Here is a 19,539-nt window from a genome sequence, read left to right on the forward strand (position 1 = left end):
AAATAATCATTTATGTGGATTAAACTGAGTTAAAGTAATGTGTTCGCCATGTCTGGTGAGCTGGACGGATGATCATTGTTTAGCAATAGAACAATAATTGACAAGACCATTCATGAGACAAAGTGAATTATGGGTAATCAAAGCAAGGAAATGGCATTCCTGTCAAAACGCGTGCTCTCAGTGTGACTCATAAGATTTTGAATCAAGGTGCTGTGGTTTAGTAGGGAGCTGTGAAAGAGTTACACAGTCGTTTATGTGTCTTTTAAGCTAATAAAAAGCAACATTTTAACTGACACATCGACTCGCACACAAAGGGCCTTTAAGCTGCTACACGCTCCACTATGTCAAGCATCCCCTCCTTGAGCACATTCATTTCTACAGATGAAAGAAATGATTAAACGCAACAAAAGGTCTCCATTGCCCGACAGCTGCACTTTTCATTTGACATTCATACATCTTGTGGGATTGTAGGCAGTACAAGCCTCAGAAAGCAATTAAAGACCAGGTTATAAAGATGTAGGAATTTGCCTTAAAAGTTTTTGAATGAAAAACAACTTTACTTTCTGGTAGTTTTGGTGCAACTCACGCAAAACCATTCCATCAGCATACTTTTGCAAAGAAGATCTACATCTACATACTACATCTATATTTATACATTTAGATATTATGTTGATTAAATTACATTCAAGGTCATCTGAACTGTAGACCTAGGCTTTAAAATACTTGGTACTTCCTACTTTGGCAACAGTTTGGACATCACACACCAATCAACAGTGCTAACCTCAGTATCTGATGCCAAGAGGGCTCTTAACTCATTGCTACCAGATTGAAAGATGAAAGGAAGGTGGGAGGAAATAAAATAGATTAGTTAGGAAAATGGTTCTGTAGAAGAAGGAGGGGACAGATGGGAAAATGAATAGGTGATTAACTGCATTAAATGTCTGCAACCCTGGATTGTAATGATCTCGCATTTAGCGGCTATATTCGCAATGTTTGCTGTGGATGGTTCAGCCACATTTCCTTTGACTGGCTCTTACTATTTTTAGTAGAAGCGGTTGCACTAACTTCAGAGAAATTGCCGTCGGCATCCTCATGAGAAAAATGGAGAGAGATCTGCGAGTTCTAGGAGTATGTAAAAAGAGACGGGCCATTAAAGTGAGCTTATTCGCAGAGTGAGTGCGATTCGCATCTTTGGCCAGTTTGAAAAGTTCTTTTCACCTCTACCCTTTCCTGAATGTGCATCAAGTCTTTCCTGGAACAGGCTAAACCCACCTCAAGCAAGAACGTAAAGAACTATTTGTGAATTAATGGAAGTATTTGTTTCAATTTTTTCTCCATTTGTCTTTCTTTTTCCCATCTTTAAATGCAAATCAATACAAACAAAGTAAACCCAGTTGTTGTAAAGTTTTTAAAAATGGTACTTTTTTCATGCAATGAATTAAAGGTCCAAGTGCAGAGTTTATTATCTTTATTTTCCCCATATTATCATGCATGCAAATGGGTGTATGCGGGTTTCAACTCAGTGTAACTGCAGGGGATAAAATGAAGTGCATTTACTAATCAGGGGGAAAATGATTTAAAAGTACATTTATTTCAACACTTTATAAGTTTGTTTGAGCAAAAAAATGTCCAATGCAAATTTAGAAATTTCAACATTTTGTATTTGGTGGCAAGGATTTGAGATTTGGAATCGTATTATCGATAGTCAAGTCAAGTTTATTTGCATAGCACATTTCATGTACAAAACAATTCAAAGTGCTTTACATAAAATAAAAGCACTACAGCGGGGAGTGGAAGAAGCATCACAAATACATAAAAATGTCTACATTTGGTGAAAGTTTGGCAGTTTGTTCCACTTGTTTGCAGCATAACAGCTAAATGCTGCTTCTCCATGTCTAGTCTGGACTGGACCAGCTGACCTGAGTCCTTGGCTCTAAGAGCTCTGTTAGGTTTATACTCTCTGAACATATCACAGATGTATTTTGGGCCTAAACCGTTCTGGGATTTGATAATGAATAATAGACAAATATTTTCCGATTGAAAGTTGGGAAACTCCAACAAAGCAGCCCGTCTTAACGAGGGAACACCCTTCGAGGCCAGCATGCAGAAGGTGAAACATGGCTTTAAAAGGGAGATTCGTTCTTTTTCTCAACATCTGGAACCCATCTTCAAACTGTGCGTTTGCGTGTGGTCTTTTCTCTTTTTCCCTGTCTAAATTTATGGCTCCAGAAACCAGTTGCATTGTGGGGACCAAAACAGTGGACAATGCAAATTGAAAGTGTATTTTAGCGTTTAAACTTGGTTGGTATGAAAGATAAAGGTTAGGCATCCATTTGATGTTGTTGGTGGTGGGGAGAGGAGGTATAATGTCAAGGGAAGGAAGCTATGAAAAAAAGTAAAGTGTGTGTACGGTTACAAAACAGACTCGACCGAATATTTGGCTGATGAGATGTTTATTTGCACAAGACATAAAACACACATTTTTTGCTCAGTGCATTCAACTCCATGTACAGTACTTAATTAGAGAGTACAAGACATTCAGGAAGTTAGCATTCATTCACATTACATTAGCTGTCTGTTTCACATGTCCACACACACACACAAACACACACACATTGCAAATGTAAAACGCTGTGTAGGCACAAGCACACATAATGTCAGGTTAAAAAAAAAAAGACATTTGAATGTTCACACTGTTTCAAGAGGCAACATTCTCACATACTACAGGGCAGGAAGCAGAAGGTCGGTGTGGTTAACACTGATCTGGTTACTGAGCCCCGACAAACAGAAGCAAGAAGCTGCTGTTCTCAAAATACAATAGCCGACTGATATCGATCCAATGTTTTTATTTCTGGCATCTCTTATCAGCGCCACTGACAAAGTTTAGCTGATGTGCTCATAGAATTTTCCATCATTCTCCCTGCACATGCCTCAGAATCACACTACTGCCATTTAAACAGAGTCCCCGCAGTTGCGTAATTTGGATAGATGTTTTTTTTTAGGAGTGAGAGATTTATGACCGGAAATCCCACAAAAAATGTATTTTAGCTCACTTTCATAGCCTGACCTTGGGCCCCCTTTAAATTTGATTAGTTTCAAGGAAGAGCTGCGGGAGTTAATGTGAAAATTCAGTGTCGTGGAATTTAGCCCAGTCGGAATCCACCCCACTTGTTATGTTTTTTTTTTTTACCCGAATGCGAAAGCGAAAAAAAACTAAGTGGAGGGACCCACCTTATTTTTTCCAAGAAAACTCAGTACGTGATGATTAATTGTAACATGACAATCCGTTGTGTTTGTGGGCAGTTGATCTAGTAAAACAAGAACTGTGGAGGATGACTGAAACCTAACATATGCGATCTGTGGTGGGAGGAAGGGTGTCATGCGCTCGATTCAAGTCAAACCAAACAGTGACTATGAGGATTTTAATTGACACTGCAGATGATGATGTTTTCCATTTGGGCTAAGAGTGGAACATTTTAAACGAGTTTGTTTTGGAGGTTTTTAGAGAAACCTTTAATAACCGTAACATTTCAAGATGTTCCCTTGTTAAACTAATGTAGTTCAAATGGCACTTTAGTTTTCATTAATCGGTCCTCTCATAGTTTTTCCAAATAACTTTCAAGCAAGTGTATTAAAGCAAGATGGAGGGTGGAAACGGTGACGGCTCAAATGAAAACTGAGCATTACCAAAACAGCTTGTTTTTTTGGCAAAGAAAACTTGACACCAGGCTAAAGCTCTAATAACGAGCACACAGACTACATTACGAGTATTACAGCTACATTAGAACTATAATCATAATATGCAAGAGTATGCTGTTCTCACTGAATAACTGTTAGTCGTCCGCAGCTCTACAAAGCACTTTACCCCCCAAACACACACACATACGCACACACACGCACAAAACATCCACACGAAGAGCAGTGCAGCTGCCATGTGAGGTGCAGGCCCTGTCATTAGGAGCTAATTAGGCCACGATTCCTTCTCGTGTCCCTACAACTTGGCCCTGCTCCTCCGTTTTAAAGGGGCACGGCTCCCTTTCTGTTTCTGGGATCAAAGACGAGCGGTTCTATAGCTCTTTAACGAGTGCTTCGTGGGACATTTGGCCGGCTGCTTGATCCCTAAAAGCATAAAGGACCATTTTAGCTGCAAAACAGTGCAGGAGAACCAAGTGGAAGAGTTGGGATTCGGGCCGGAGCCTTTCGCGTCTTGCCTCGGGACACTTCAGCACGTGGACAGCAACAATCTGCTTTACCGCCCGATACTCTGTGAGAAGCAGCTTTCAAGTCAAACTACTACTACCATCTTCTGAGGAAGGTTTTCCGTACAAATGTTTACATCTTTTAAACTACATACAGAATATATTAAATAAAAATCAACTGTTACAAGTGTCAGTATACTAAAGGCTTTTCTTTGTGTGTGTTTGTCACTCACACCCTGAGTGAAATCCTGTACATCAGAAAGTCTCTTCAGGTTTCTTACCACGACCTTTCCAACGGCAATGTGGGCGGTTAAAGTCGGCGCTTCGAAAGCTCAGGGGTGAGACCTTCCCAAGACAATACCTAAGACCTCTGAAGAGCTCCAACTGAGCATTTAAACGAGTAGAAACTCGCCTCACACTTTGACTCACCGTTGGTATGCCACGGCCAAATTAAGTGCGATTAAGATACATCTCACGGATTTCCTTTGGCTTTAAATTGTTCTTTTTATTGTTACGTGTCCCCTTCAAATTAACAACAAACTTGGATTCCACACAAGTATCATTCGACGTGAGCACCATGACCTCTATTTCTCATTTAATTTCGTCTCTCTGCGTTTGTCACGTGTGACGTCGACGGTTACGTCACAGTGCAGAAACAACTGTTGACTGCTGAGGATTATTTATTGTATATACTCTCACATTAGCAGACTTTTTTTCATCCACTGACAATAAACGATAGCAGCAACTGAGGCAAGAATGTTGAGCATTTAGACACAAAAAAAAATCAGAAAAGCTCCAGAAGTCAGTATGCATTTGACACGCATAAACACAGCTGAAATGCTAAAAGCGGGTGGAGCTGCTGTTTGGCGGTTTAAACAGCGAGAGCTTGAACATGGAAACACTCCGAAAATGAATACACATCCAGCTGCAGCTCATGGGATCCCACGGGCAAGCACACGCGTACCAATCGCGTGTCCAATAAATAGAAACACCAAATGACAACAAAGCACTGCTGCGATCATACGCATTGCTCGAAGGGAGACAGCTCCACGTTTGGAGAGTTCTCTTTAGCCAGAGATGATTTACACACAGAACCCCTGGAGATCCCCAGGGGGGAGCGGCAGAATGAGAACCAGAAGAAGTGCAGCACGCTGGGGGAGAGGAGGATGAAGACCCAGGGGTCGATGATGGAGTTGATGGAGATGAAGCGGAGGGCAATCAGGTCCGTGGGGTGAGACTCTTGACGAAGCCCTATAGAGTTGATGTAAACTCTGGCCTGTGAAAAGAGAGATTATGCATTAAAATAGCTTCAAATGTACAACCCAGGGATAACATCAACTATGACAAGGGCACAAAGTGCACATGCTACCCAACATCCTGATTAATAATCAAGCATAACACTCTTTATGGCAGCAGCAACGTTTGAAGGGTGAGACCTGATTACAGGAGCAAATACATATTTTTAAGCTTTTTTTTCCAGATTTTTACATGTTGTCCAGCTTACCTTTTCCAGTAGGCCTACTTAAATGTTGTTTGACGCGGTTTCGGTAAACATCGGTTTGAAAATTCTCAAAAAGTCGTTCCTTGGACTTTTACATGAAGTTTGAATTCCATAGTGAATCTGTCGCTTCATTTTTCTTCCATGTTAAACATCCATTGTTCGTTTCTCCTGCATAAACATGCTGCACTCAGTTGTTATAGTGGATGACCACACGCTTTCATATACTTTCATGCATTAGGAGGCTGGGCTTCCGAAAAAAAGAACGGAACATTTGCATGGATGTACAGCAGCTATGATGCGGATCTGAATACGCAGCGTCAGACAGTTCGGTCTGTTCTGCAGTGGGATCTAGATTCATATCACAGCAGTGCAAGGCTAGACAGATTCAGTCACAACATGCAGTAATATTAGAACAACCTTGTGGACTAAATCTACACTGTGTTCAATGTAATCCCTTCAAAGTAATAACAGTGTCCATAGCTTTGGTGTCATTTTTGCAGCTTTCTTCGCGGAACTATAATTTGCCCTCAAAGATTAAGATCGACGTTACGAGAGATGAGCTGGTAAAAATAATAATAATAAAAAAACTGTAAAGTCGCAAGCAGAGCAGAAAGTTTTGGTCTTTCCATCGCCTTTGCATAGAGGTCACAAAATGTCACGTTCACACGTTCGACAAAAAGCTCACACATTAGATCCTAAACGCAGATAGCACAGTCGCTCAGTCCCAGTCGCATCCTCACACAGGATGTTTACAGAACACAGAGCAATGTTCTGAACCTAAAAGAGAAAATATATTCGAGTTGCTCAGATGGACCACTGACGCAAACACATTACTGAACACGTGTGTGCCTTTAGGAGAGGCAGATGCTGAACCAGAACCGAATTACTGTATGCTGATATCCAGGAAGTTTGTTTTCACACAGAGATATCCATTCAAGGGAAAATGAGGACTGTAATCATTATTTAGTGTTTTAGTGATGACATTTTATCTGCATGGCATATTCCTGCAGTTATGGGAAATCTGCTTTCTATTGGCATGAACCAGAGACAACAAAGTAACTTGTAAATGACAGTCTACGGTTCCTTATGACCTGCTGTGTGTGCCTGAGTTTGCTGCCAATGAAAGCATGCATTTCCTGCTGCTGTAGCTTCACATTTAAACCATGACGGTGGGGGACGACGACACAAGTTTGCCTCTAAACTGATGTGTTAAAATGAGATTCAATGTGTTAAACTTCTCGTTTATCAACAAGTGTGCCGTCATTTCCTTCATTCTTCCACCGCTGACCACGAGCGTCCATCTGAAGAGCTGGTTGTGTACGTCATCTGCAATAAATGGTACGTGCTCAAAAAGGTGCAATACGCTGGTGACCACTAGGGGCAGTGCTGGGCAAAATGGGCGTCGGCAACAAAACTTTTAGCTTTGAGCTTAATGATAACCTCCTCAATAGTCGTCGTATAAATTGTTATGGATGCAGTTAATTTGCAATCCGCTGGTAAAAGCTAAAAGGCTTCATATCAAAGAAATATCTCCAACTTTACATTAAGATAATCAACTGGGCCGCTTTTGTTCCAGAATACATGCACAGGAGTTGAATCGAGTTTTTTCGAACAAGAATAAACTGTATTTTAAGTTTCTGATTCTGATCGAACACAGTCATTATTTTTTTTCTCAATATTGACACTTTTAATATGATTACAGGTAAAAGAGCATTAAGGGGGATCAAATGTGTTACTGTTTTATCTATATGCATAGCTTCCTACTTACTGTTCAGATTCATATCCGCAAATCACTACATTAAAGAAACCTCATAGGACTAGTTTATGTCATATTCATCTGACAGACTGCATTTTGTTCAAGACACCAGAGTTAGTCATGGAGATCCTGACTGTTCATAAAGTCTGTGTGACTCTAAATTTTCTGTTTCTAAATTCAGACAAAACTGAAGTTGTTGTCCTTGGGCCTAAGAGTAACAGGGAGACATCGGCTTCCAGTACGACCCTGAGGAACCTTGGGAGTTATTTTTGGCCAGGATCTATCCTCTAACTCACAGAGTTTTCTTTCACCTTTCCTTCAAAATGTTGCTAAAATTAGGAACACCCTGTCTAAGACTGATGAAGAAAAAGTAGTCGATGCATTTATTACTTTGAGATTGAACCACGATTCCTTGATTCTGAATTAATTGGCTGGTCCTGAAAGCACTTTAAAAAGCTGAAACAAAATGCTGCAGAAGGGGATCTAATAAAAGTAGCAGGAGAGATCATATTTCTCCAATCAGAGCTTCTCTTCATTGGCTCCCTGTTAAATCGAGAGTTAAATCCTCACAAATAAAGCTCCTAATGACAAAGCTCCATCATACCTTCAAATTCTCATCGTTCAGCATTTCCCCCAACAGAAAACTTCGCTCTTACACGGTAGGATTACTTGTGGTACCACAAGTTTTTAAAAGAAGAACGGGAGGCAGAGTCTTCAGTTATCAGGCCTCTCATTGTGGAACCAGCTGCCAGTTTGGGTTCGGAAAGCAGACACCCTCTGGGTTGGCTCATGTGACCCTTTGCTATTCCCTTTATTTATGTTGCTATAGGCCATGGCCTCTGGGGGACCTCCCATGATGCACCCTGCTCTCAACACATGTAGAGTATATGCCATCTTTCTTGTCATTAACTGCGTGTTTTTTTTCCCTCTCTCCCATAGCAGGTATCTCTGGCCTTGTGTTTTATTGCTTGTTGGTGCCTCGTCCTGTTCTTTCATCACTTAACCGGTCGAGGCAGATGGCTGCCCTTCCTCAGGCTGTTTGTTCGTTTAAACGGAATATTAATTCATTGCCAATTTTTACAACATTGTCACCTGCTTGCAACTTCAATAAAGCTGTGTTTCTGTTTCTTTTTTCTTTGACTAAATAACTAATCAGAATAATTAAACAACCAGGATTCTGTTTTTTCTACATTTTAGAAGAGGTCAAAGTGAAGAAAAGTATCTTTAACGAAGGTTTGGTATGGATGTCTCACCAGTTAGCTTTGATTTCTGATGAATTTAGTTTCATTTTTTAGTTTTATTGTAAATGTTGAAATTATACACGATATCAGATTATTCATACAGTAAAACAAATGCGAAAATGGCTGATTCTATGCCGTTATTCTCTGTAAACCATGCAAAGTTCAGACTTAACAGGTATTATAATGTCACTGGGAATTCAAACGTCATTAAGAATCAATTTGAGAGTTGCAGTGAAAGCAAGTGGGGATATAACACGTCCTACTTTGTTCCCACATGATTTGTCTACAAATTGAGCATCCTCCCTGAAAAACAAACCTGTGAGAGATGGAAAATAACTTTCCCCTTCACTGAGCCATGTTTTGCCAGTCTCACACACGGCGTTGACGTGTATTCTTGTAAATCTTTGATCAGTAATTGGTGCAGTACGGAGTATTTGACCTCCTTAAAAATAAATTAGTTTTGAGTGCAGCTGCTCTATTAGCATTCCTAAATCCAAGAATCTCAGGCAGATTTTGGTAATTAGTTCCTTCTCTGTGGCTGACATAAATCAGCAGCTACTGCAGTTATTGGCTGGAATGAGAGGCAGTAAATTCCCTTAGCTGATGGTCGTAAGGTTGGGAAACCCGCCTCTTAATACAATCCATGGAAGCTGTGACTCGTTCACTAGTTTAGAAAATGCTCCTGCTGTTCTCTTGGGGCATTCACAGAGAAACAATATACAGTTAAATGTGAAAGGAAAAGATGTCTTTGTAGAGCAACGACGCTGCTTCTATTATTCACTTCCTGTCTTCCGCCCAGTTTTTCTCTAAATTTCTCACCATCTACATGTGTCTCTTCGTGTTTTTTTCCTTTTGCCTTTCACTTTTTTTCCCCTCTAATCTAACTCGAGTCATCATCTTGTTGGCTGCATTCGCAGCAACATTGCGGTGGCAGTAAGCCAGTTTGCTGCTGCTCGGTGAGACAATCCAATAGCTGGATCTTGGAAGACTGGCTGTCTCTTAAACAGCTGTTAGCGTGAAGTGTGAGAAAGCTGTTAAACACTCACTTAAGATTTTATGAGGTGCTGTAAGACAACATGAACTTCAGGACGAGTTGTAACAACAGAACCTGCATACGGTTTAGCTTTTTTTCCCTCCAAATTACTTTAAGTGCAAGCAGCGTCATACCAACCTTAACGTAATTTAAAATACAACTGCATAGCATCATTATTCTGATTAGTGACAGTCCTCGCTATGTGTGGGAAAACAGAGCATATGAGGGATCAAGCCTGCGTGTGGAGATGGATTTTTCTTTTGTTTTGCCAGTCTGAGCCATGAAATCCGACTCCCACTGTGAGCCCGCTTTCCTCTGCTCTTTCTGCACCAACAGGAAGTGTAATAAAAGCGTTAATGTGAAGAGTCTGTGAGGGCTCGCTCAGAAAGCACAGTCATCTGTTTGAGTTCAATTTTTCCGAGACGAAAATCCCGAAATGCTGGATTGTGTGCCGAGGAAACACTCGAGTCAGAGGTGAAGACGATTTAATCTCTGAATCTTTGTTTTTTTATTATAATTTGGTTGGTATAAAGGAAGAAAAAACCCTGAAAAAGCATTACAAATTCCATTAATACACTTGTCCCTGCAAGAGTGTTTCTTCCGCTCTCAGTGCAAAAGGCTACAGCCTGGCCTCTTTCAATTTTTAATGCCATCAGTCATAACCGGAGGCATGTCACGCCCAACGCATCACCATTCACCATGCCAGAAAGTTGTAATAGGATCCAACTGTGTGTGTGTGTGTGTGTGTGTGTGAACTGTGATGTTGCTTACTTGGGAACCCATGAGTATTCATAAAGCTTTAAATAAATTATGCATATGCTGTATTACGTATGGTGCAGTTAAGGGAAGCCTGCAAAGCAAATGTGAAATAACCTTCATAGCTTTATGAGCCCGTTTTAAAACAAGAACTCTCAACTGGAGTTTTCCATTAATCGACTTAGGCCGAAGCTACTTAATTGGCAAAAGAGCCATTGTAATTAATAGCTGATCTACAAACAGGACACGGAGATAAAGTCAGGTATTACACAATAGGACCAATAAGCCACTGAGGACTTTCATAATGCTATGCTCAGGGCAACGAGAACATTTACCGATGAAGAGTGACCACTATCAGCAGAAATTATTTGGTCTTTATATCGATCCTAAAGGGAGGAAAGGGCAGGGAAATGTTATTTAAGGCTGGATGTACCTGTAAAAGGAGGACCAAGTCCATCTCAATGATCATAATAATGCGAGCCTGGAATGAAACATTGTAAAAAGGTTTTCTACATCTTCCTGCAGGGCAAAAGATGGAAACGTCTGCCACTGTCAAATAGGCTACTTTTACCATTACTTAGACTTATGAGTCCCGGAGAAAGGAGTAGAGACGTGACTTACATGCACATATGACAGGTGACCTCTATATGGAAAACTATGATATGTGAATGAAAGTCATGTTATCTGGACTATCAGGATATCTGATCAGAGAGGAGACAACAAATGAATAAAATCAGCAGAACAAGGATATGTAGAGTGTAAAAATTGCCTGTTCCTATCAAACAAAACTTCAAAAACAGCATATCTGGAGCATAGTAGGGTTTTTATACATCTGATTTTCAGCTGGATTGTACTGGCTGTTACAGTAGTGGAGATATAATCTGTGGTTGCCCAAAAACTTGTCTTTGATCTCTGCAGCTGCCTTCGGTCTGGTTGTCCTTGTGTCCCCTCTACTGTATTTGAGTCATCCATTTCATTTCGCCTCCCCGTGAGCCAGCTACGAAAGCTGATCCCTGCGTCCTTCACCTGCCTACGGTGGTGTTAACCTTGTCCACAATGTGTGGTGGAGGACAATTAAAAAAATAAAATTAAACAAGAAGCAAAGTAGGTGGCTTCAACATTCTCAAAATGGCGCTTCATTGCCACAGTTAGCCCGTTCACACAGAGGCGTCTGCGAGAATACAAGTTATTTTTTGCCCTCATGTGGTTTGTGTGATGCGATTAAACTGAGCACGGTGCTGAATTTGGTTGTTACATCATTTCCAGGCACTTTGGTGCCATTACTGTGGTCTGCTCTTAAGTGCTCGTCATCATACGCTGCTGGGAAAGTTATTGATTTCGCAGTTGATATCTGAGGCGACACTCAAAAACCGAGGTGGTTACAAACAGATTGCCAAGCAGTCTCGTTGAGACAGCATAATGGGAGACGAGTCATTTGCAGGCTTGATTTGTGCTCTCAATGATTGAAGCATCCAGAGTGACTTCTCTCTTTGCCAAACTAGTAAGAAATCTACCGCTTAGAGGCTTGTGCCAGCCCTGGCTTCACCAAACCGTACACTTGTGTAACACATTCATCATATTTCTGTTCAATCAAAGTAGTCTCGAGTAGTTTTTGGATTTTTAAGAAGCTTTTTGTATAATCAAAGTGATTCCTAAAGAGCTTTTAGCCCAAAGCATGACAGATCTTGACATGGCGTTCAGTTTATCCTAAAAAGAATTTGAAGAAACCGCACAAGTGGAAGACAAAAGAAGAAGTGACGGGCTTGAACAGGCCGTCGTAGGAAAAAAAAGATCTGACACGGGACCTGACATCTGGACCTTTAGTTTGCCCATTTCTGTTCACTGAAGCCTCATCAGAAATAGTCTCCAGGGAAGGGTGACTGTTAAGAAGCCATTCTTAAGGGAGGGAAACGGGGAGAAAAGGCTGACATTTGCCAAATGACATAAGAAGTGGACTGAAATCAGTGGAAACATGTCCTATGGAGGGATGAATCCTCCCCAGAGCCCGGACCTCAGCATTACTGAAGCAGTGTGGGAGCATCTTGACAGAGAACGGAACTAAAGGCAGCCAACATTAAAAGAAGAGCTTTGGAATGTCCTTCAAGAAGCCTGGAGAACTGTTCCTGCAGAATACTTAAAGAAATTACAAGAAAGATTGTCTGAGAGGGTTCAGGCTGAGTTGCAAAATAAAAGTCATACCGAATACTGACTGTCAAAGAGTTGTACAAACCATATTTGCCTCATATACAGCATTTCATTTACATTTTTGCACACCTCAACTGACTGCTGCTCTTATTTCCAGCGTCCCTGGTAATGTATAAAGAAACAGCACACTTTCTAACACCAGAAGAAAAAAAAGGCGCTGGTTGATGCATTGAGTTGTGTAACCACTGGATACGAGATAACACAACCTCCGAACAGCTGCACTATGTTCTTGCTTCTGAATCCAACAGCCTCTCCTTCACAAACAGACTTATCAGCATCATCCAGAGTGCTCCAAAACTACAGAATGTCCATCAAGCCGCCTGAAAAAGCCCCACGCCTCAGTTCTCTGCGCACACTTGGTGTCGAGTGACAACAAGAGATATTGTAACCGCATATTCATGTTAACACAATGCTGTATCACTTTACAACTAAACCAGCAGTATATTGTCACATATATTGTTTATTATCTGTAAAGAGTTTGAAAGTCACAACAACATGTAAGTCTCTTTTCATGATAAATGTTCTGTTCTGTGGGATTCTTCTTTTCTAGTGAAGCAGCAAAATGCTTCTGCTGGCAATTCATCAGTGTTACGACCGCTGACCAACACCAGATTACAATGTCACCGCAGTCCCATCCTTTGTGAGTCTAACAGCCAGAGTAAATGATGATTGGGTCCTTCCCGAGCAGTCATCGGTCACAGAAGTTACACTTGTGTCGTTTTCGTATGTGTAACTGATGATTACGATTTCAGAGCCAGATACCCTTATCTTCTCATTGGAGACACTGACCAAATTGCTTCCTGATGATATTACGGTCCACATCCTGGATTCTCTAGAGTTCACTTACAGTCACAAAGTTTACCGTCTCCAGAGCCCACTGTTTGCGAGGAGGATTTTCCTTTCTGTTTGATGGTATCTCACTGGGTTTTTTTTAACTTTCCCAGTTCTAACTATTTTTTTGACCCCCTCTCCGTCAGAGCATTTAGTTGCCCAGTTAAGTCGAGCGGTGGTTAGACTTTCTCTGCCTCCTACAAGCTCAGGAGGGGAATATATTTACCACTCTGCTATGATAGATGGTAATATAACCCCTTTCAGATTGTTAGTATTTGGCTTTCTCTGGCTGAGCTATTATATAACGGACCATGTCAAGCTGTTAGTCGTACAGGTTTCTGGCACCGTACATTTTCACATGCTGAGCTCTTTACTTTCTTTTAACAATCGAGATTGCATTGTGATTATTCTATGTTGTATGCAGCTTCTTCTTTTTCTGTTACTTCCGGGTCCAAGCCTGGGACCACATGAATGTATACACGCAGGAGTAATTCGACACCCATCCTCATGACCGGATTTATTACGACTTCTGTCAGATGAACAGTTTTTATATTTCTTCTTTTTAACACATACTGTAAGGGTTTTGAGTCAAATTAACACCAAGTTTTTTCCCCCTCACATTATGCACGTGGACTGAGGGGGGAGTCTATTGGCAGAAATACGATGAAGGTTTTACAATTATGTCTTTGTTAATATAAAATATAAAGTAAAATAACTAGAAACTAGTTTTTTTTTAATCTACCTGTGTCCCTCCTTACCCTTCTACAATGATCCCCAATTTGTTTCCCAGCTGTTCTCCCTGCAGACACAGCAATCGCGCTGCTGTCCCTTTAACAAAAGGGGTGAAACGACTGCCGTTGTTACTTTCAGAATTGGCACAGCACTGAACTTCCTTTAGATTTTGATTTACACCCCTCTTTAAACCCACAAGGGCCCACAAATAAGCGTCTGAAAAAAACTCGAGTGAGTATTTGCACGAGACAATGTACATTTATTACCGCAGTCATCAAATCTATTATTAAGCATCTGGTGTTTACACCTGGGCCATCAAAACGGGCAGCCACTGCTTCCTGTCTACAGCTTGGCATCAGCGCAACCCATAGTCTATTGTGTCATTTTTGAATAGCTGCATTTCTACATAATGCAGCGACACAGTTACACGGGGAGACACATCAGACTGGACACAATAAACCATATCAGCTTTTGGATGAGGCCGAAAACCACAAAGCAGTCTTCAGCCGACACCAGGGAGCCCAGATCCAACATAAAGGGACAGAGATATTCAAATCACACAATTTACATAGCTTGGTTAGTATTAACGCCTTGCCCAAAAGCTGTTTTTTGGGTGTCTGTATCTATCTTTTGCTGTAAAAAACCCCCAACAAAGTTCAGTTTATGTCAATATAAGCTCAGACGAGCGAGGTCTGCATGCATATGTGTTATCTGCTGTTATCTTACCACCAGAGGCAGCGTGCAGATGATGAAGATGATGGTCATAAAGACCAGCAGGATCAGGTGCTCCACCTCCTCAGCCATGGACAGAGCCCTGCGCTCGCTGTTGGACCTCAAAGTTTTCATCATGGAGCCCTGCCTCTTTCGACGTTGGTACATCTTGAACAGCTGGTACACCACAAAGCCATTGCACACCACAATGTTGAGGACGAGCACCAGCATAACCGTGGCATACACGTTGGCATAGATGCGGTCCTCTTTTCCAATTGGATTCATGTCAATGAAGCACCATGTGCCAGGACAGTATTGGACATATTTACCGAATCCCACAAAAGGAAGCATGCAGAATAAGGCACAAAAAAACATCAACAATGGAATTGTGATATATGCGCATTTCTTGGTGACGTGCCGGCTGTACAGGTAGGGATACCCGATGGCAAAGCATCTCTCTAGTGCCGTGGTGAAGAGGAGCGACATGGTGGCCAGGCTAAAGAAAGTCATGCTGACACCAAAGTAATTACACACATGAGGGTCAGACATCCCGAACAAAGTGACGTTCCGTGCATACGACAGCTGCACGAGCGGGCTGACGAAGCAGGTCCCAGCCAAGTCCGTGACCACCAGCGACGTGATGAGAATGTGAAACAACGCACCACGCCGGCCCCCCTCAGTCCGCGAGTCCCTGCATCGTCGGACTTCCAGGATCACCAGAGCGGCAACGTTGCCAAAGATGCCCAAAGCGAACATGATGCCACTGATTAGCGGGCTTTCGGTGGCGTTGATGTAGGTCATGTTGTGGCATGGGTCGAACGACAGACCCCTGCTCGAGTTATTTGATGAAACCATCTCCGCTTCCAAATAACTCTCAAAAAGGAGTCGTTCAATAGTCGTCTACAGCCATGTCTGTGGAATAAAAAGGAAGAAAAATATATGTGAGAAACAAAGCGGCAACAGTTAATCTGTTGACCCTTTAATCAATCAATCAATCAATCAATCAAGAGTTCATCTGGAGCCATCTCGTTCTGTCATTTTCAAGTGACGCAAGGCAAACTTCAAGTGGTTCATTCTGTTCTGTTAAAACTTTCCAAACCAATGACCTGTTTTGCACAAGAAACTATGTGTTGGAATTGCCAATAAAAAAAAACTTAAACATATCTGGCAGCTAGTTGTCACTTTGCAGTATACTAACAATAAGCAGATAGTGGCCAGAGATCAGAAAGGGAAAATTTAATCTCCCAACTTTCAAATGCACATAAGGTGACCATTACAGACGCTCCAGGCAGAAGAAGCTCTGTGTTTTGGTGGAGAGCAGAGCAGATCTGCTACTTTTTATGTCCACAACAGGCGAGACTGTGGACTACAGCCAATCTGATCGTTAAACGACAGATGCCTGATGCAAAAACAACTTAATCCTATGTAAATGTAAGAGAGCGCTTCATATGAATGCTGTGTTCAAGGACCTCCGACCTACTGAACTCCCACTCACCGGCCATCAGTGAAGCAATAGCGTTTGTAAAGGATGTTTCTCTCCCAAAACCTTCAAACTGTTTTCACTCTGTGTCAACAGTGGTGACCCTAACCACTGCACTGCACTCACTCATTTTTTCCCCCACTTTCTCCTCATAAAAAGTAACATTTTGCTTGATCTGAAAAAAAAAAATATCCACGCTTGAAGTCCAGCGCAAGTTTTGGAATTTTGAAACCCCAAAGTTCCTCTTATGTCTCAGCATTTGACGGATATTAGCCAACAGCCTGAGTATTCAGTTGACATTTTTGCCTACGTTTCTAGCCGCCCTGCATCTGGGAGAAAGAAAATAAATTGTGTGAAGATTATCGCCTTTCACGCGACCAGTGTGTCAGCCTGAACCCATGTCGGTGTGGAATCTCTCTAGGCTTGTGAATATTTTCTGGCAGCTCATTTCAGGCTCAAAATGACACATTTGTTCCAGTTGTATGGCTTTATGTGAAACCACACATCCGACTCACTTTCTCTGTCCTCTCCAGGGATACTCGCTGAAGTTTGGGGCATCAGATGTCCCTGGATCGATAAAGAAAGACACACACAACAAAAAAAAAAACTATTAAAAAGTTCAGTTGGATTTTTTTTTGCCTCAAATGCAGGTTGCAGCTCTGGCAGATGTGTTCCGCTGTTAGTCTGAGGGCTGATGGTGGGAGAGTAGAAGCTTCCTAACAGATCTGTAACAGCATTAAAATAATGCTGATATATTTGTAAAATTACACACATGAGGAAAGAAGATTCGTTGCGTGTTACAGGTTTCTTTTACATGTAATGTTACAAAGTCAAGAAAGAAAAAAAAAAAAGAAAAATAACAGGATAAAGTTTATTTAATTTCTTTCAGCCCATTAAAAAAACTGTTGGATATATGAGCAGTAAGCTTGACTGAGATAACAAGTCCTGTAATACGTTTTTTTTTATTATTTTAAAAACGTATTTTAAAAAAAAAAATTTAATTACGAAGTAGTTTGTGTCAAATGAATGTGCCGAATACAGCCTAAAAATACTGACTAAATCCAAGCTGCGAGAGTATCTTATTTCCTTCATACAGTTCGCCTGAAAGTTTGACTGACACTTTTTCTAAATTTAGTTTTGCTTAGCGGTCTGTGGGGAGACAGCACGAGCCCCTAATTGCCGCATCCGCTTGGGCATCACAGCGACACGGCACCCTAATGATGAAGTTCTCACCTGTTGTTTGCGTCGCTCCCCGAAGTGCGCGTGTTTCTTTTCGCCTTTCGCTACAGAGAAAAAAGCCGCATATCCCTGTTTTTCATTTAGTTTTCTTCTCGCTCTTTCTCGCTCAGAGCCGTTTCTTGTTTGGAAGGTGAGCTGCTGAGAGGGTGAGGCGCGCGGCTCTATGATGAGACGGGCATGAATGGAGCGAGAGTACAGGAGACGGCGAGGTGACGTCACCGGTTAGGGAACGCCCCACCCCAGCCTGCAAGCTGGAACTCGTTGTCTTGAGGTTGAACGCTGTGGTATTTGAAGTCACAAATTCTACTCGCTCTCTCACAATCGCCCTTTATCAAATCTGTGAAATTTATTACATTTCAGTGATGATGTGTGAATCCTTTTGAGGTCCCGGAGGCAATATTTATTTGAATAAACAGCTGAGAATAAATCAGCTGCTCATCACACAGTGAAGCATATCATGTCTCCAAAAACATTATCTGGAAAGTGCTTTCTTTATGCAATGTGATATCTGAGGAATATCCAACCCTCAGTGTCTGATTGTGTGCATACTTGTTCCAGTCAAAGTATGTATTACAGCTGCAGCATGAAAGATTGTTTTTCCGATATTTTGTCTCTTCAATAGGGATCACATGTTGCTCTCTTGGGTTTCTCCCAAAATATCATGGATTTGAGACTTATTTCCCATCGGAACATAAATGACTGTTTGTACTTCTCCCTCATATGTCCCTCCCTAAGATGCGAGATGTAATCTATGTCTTGGCTTCACATATCCAAATCACTGTCTCCATTCCCCTTCAAAGTAAAGAATGAATAAACATATGATGAAAAGATGGTAGTTGCTGTTATTTATCTGTTTATCCATTTTGTTTAATTTTCAGAGCTGTGCCCTGTTTTTTTCTTTTTCTGAGGTCAATACAGATGATTTTGTGCAGTAAATATTACATTAAAGCCCCCCCTCAACAGTTCTTCAACGGTTTTTGAAATTTGAAAAAAGCTTTTCCTCATTCGGTGAATGGTCATTTGTGACTTCTTAACATGAAGCCTGTCCTCTATGTTTACTTTGATTGTGCTATTCGATTGGCCTGTTCTGTGAACCATAGAGCAATTCTCGTTTCTCTGATAAAAAGAGGACGCTTAACTGTACAATATCTGCTCATCCAACCAATTGGCAAGCTTCACATTTCAAATGCTGCTGTTGAAAGGGACGGAAAGTGAAAACATTGTTTAACATGTTTGAGGGTTCCCGTTCACCATCGTAGCAGCTGTGGCTGCCAGCAGCTGCCTGGAGCAGCTTGATAACTTATCATTAAAGTTTGCTCGAGCTTCTCATTTTATCAGCTCATCACACCACATGCACATTGACCGTGAAGTCACAATTGGTTCCTCCAATGTCTGGCCTCACCTTCTGAAGCTTTAGCTCTGCAGGTTTGCACCAGAAAGCAATATCACGGATGGCTGATTTTGCTCATGATATGTCTTGTAACAAACATCACATGGACATTTTAACCAGGTTAAAAACTTGGTTTTTAATGGAGGGAACATGAACCATTAAAGCACAGTACAGCATCTGCTTTAATTTAGAATTTAAAAGCCCCATAATCCCATTGAAATGCATCACTTTGTCCATTTTAAGAACAGAATAAATGTCTTTCTTGATCTGAAAATTGGATATGACGTATGCTGAAAGCCCTGAAATGACAAGAACACTTGAGTGCTTTTGTTCAGGACCATTAACAAATTCCTAATGATGATGTATTGCCATAATGCCATCACCTCAGCCGCTATCTGCTTTTTTCATTGTTCTCCACTCATCTCTCCTTCTGCTCACCTCTCCTTCTATTTTTATGGCATATAA

The 19,539-nt window shown here is 41.3% G+C and overlaps 1 protein-coding gene across 2 annotated transcripts; it reads right to left on the reverse strand.

The window, feature by feature from the left end:
• Positions 1 to 3,498: 3,498 nt before the first annotated feature.
• On the reverse strand, positions 3,499 to 17,905 carry ptger2a (prostaglandin E receptor 2a (subtype EP2)). Of its 2 annotated transcripts, XM_072383227.1 has the most exons (4): positions 17,679 to 17,905; positions 16,961 to 17,012; positions 14,981 to 15,877; positions 3,499 to 5,475 (listed from the first exon to the last, which is right to left on the reverse strand). In XM_072383227.1, exons 3-4 carry the CDS (start codon positions 15,818 to 15,820, stop codon positions 5,218 to 5,220), a joined length of 1,098 nt encoding a protein of 365 aa, XP_072239328.1. In that variant the 5' UTR covers positions 15,821 to 15,877; positions 16,961 to 17,012; positions 17,679 to 17,905; the 3' UTR covers positions 3,499 to 5,217. The 2 variants fall into 2 exon arrangements, with proteins under 2 accessions (XP_072239328.1, XP_072239329.1); XM_072383228.1 differs by lacking the exon at positions 16,961 to 17,012.
• Positions 17,906 to 19,539: the final 1,634 nt, after the last annotated feature.

The sequence above is a fragment of the Leuresthes tenuis genome, unplaced genomic scaffold (genome assembly GCF_036924035.1).
Source record: "Leuresthes tenuis unplaced genomic scaffold, fLeuTen1.0.hap1 SCAF_1, whole genome shotgun sequence".
Classification (NCBI taxonomy): Eukaryota; Metazoa; Chordata; class Actinopteri; order Atheriniformes; family Atherinopsidae; genus Leuresthes; species Leuresthes tenuis.

What these genes read in the sequence shown, in the direction of transcription:
- ptger2a (XM_072383228.1), bottom strand. Translation starts at nt 15,820, where the DNA reads ATGGTTTCATCAAATAACTCGAGCAGGGGTCTGTCGTTCGACCCATGC. An exon ending in TCTGCACGCTGCCTCTGGTG is followed by an intron (nt 5,476 to 14,980) that starts GTAAGATAACAG and finishes CTCTTTTCACAG; the next exon opens with GCCAGAGTTTACATCAACTC.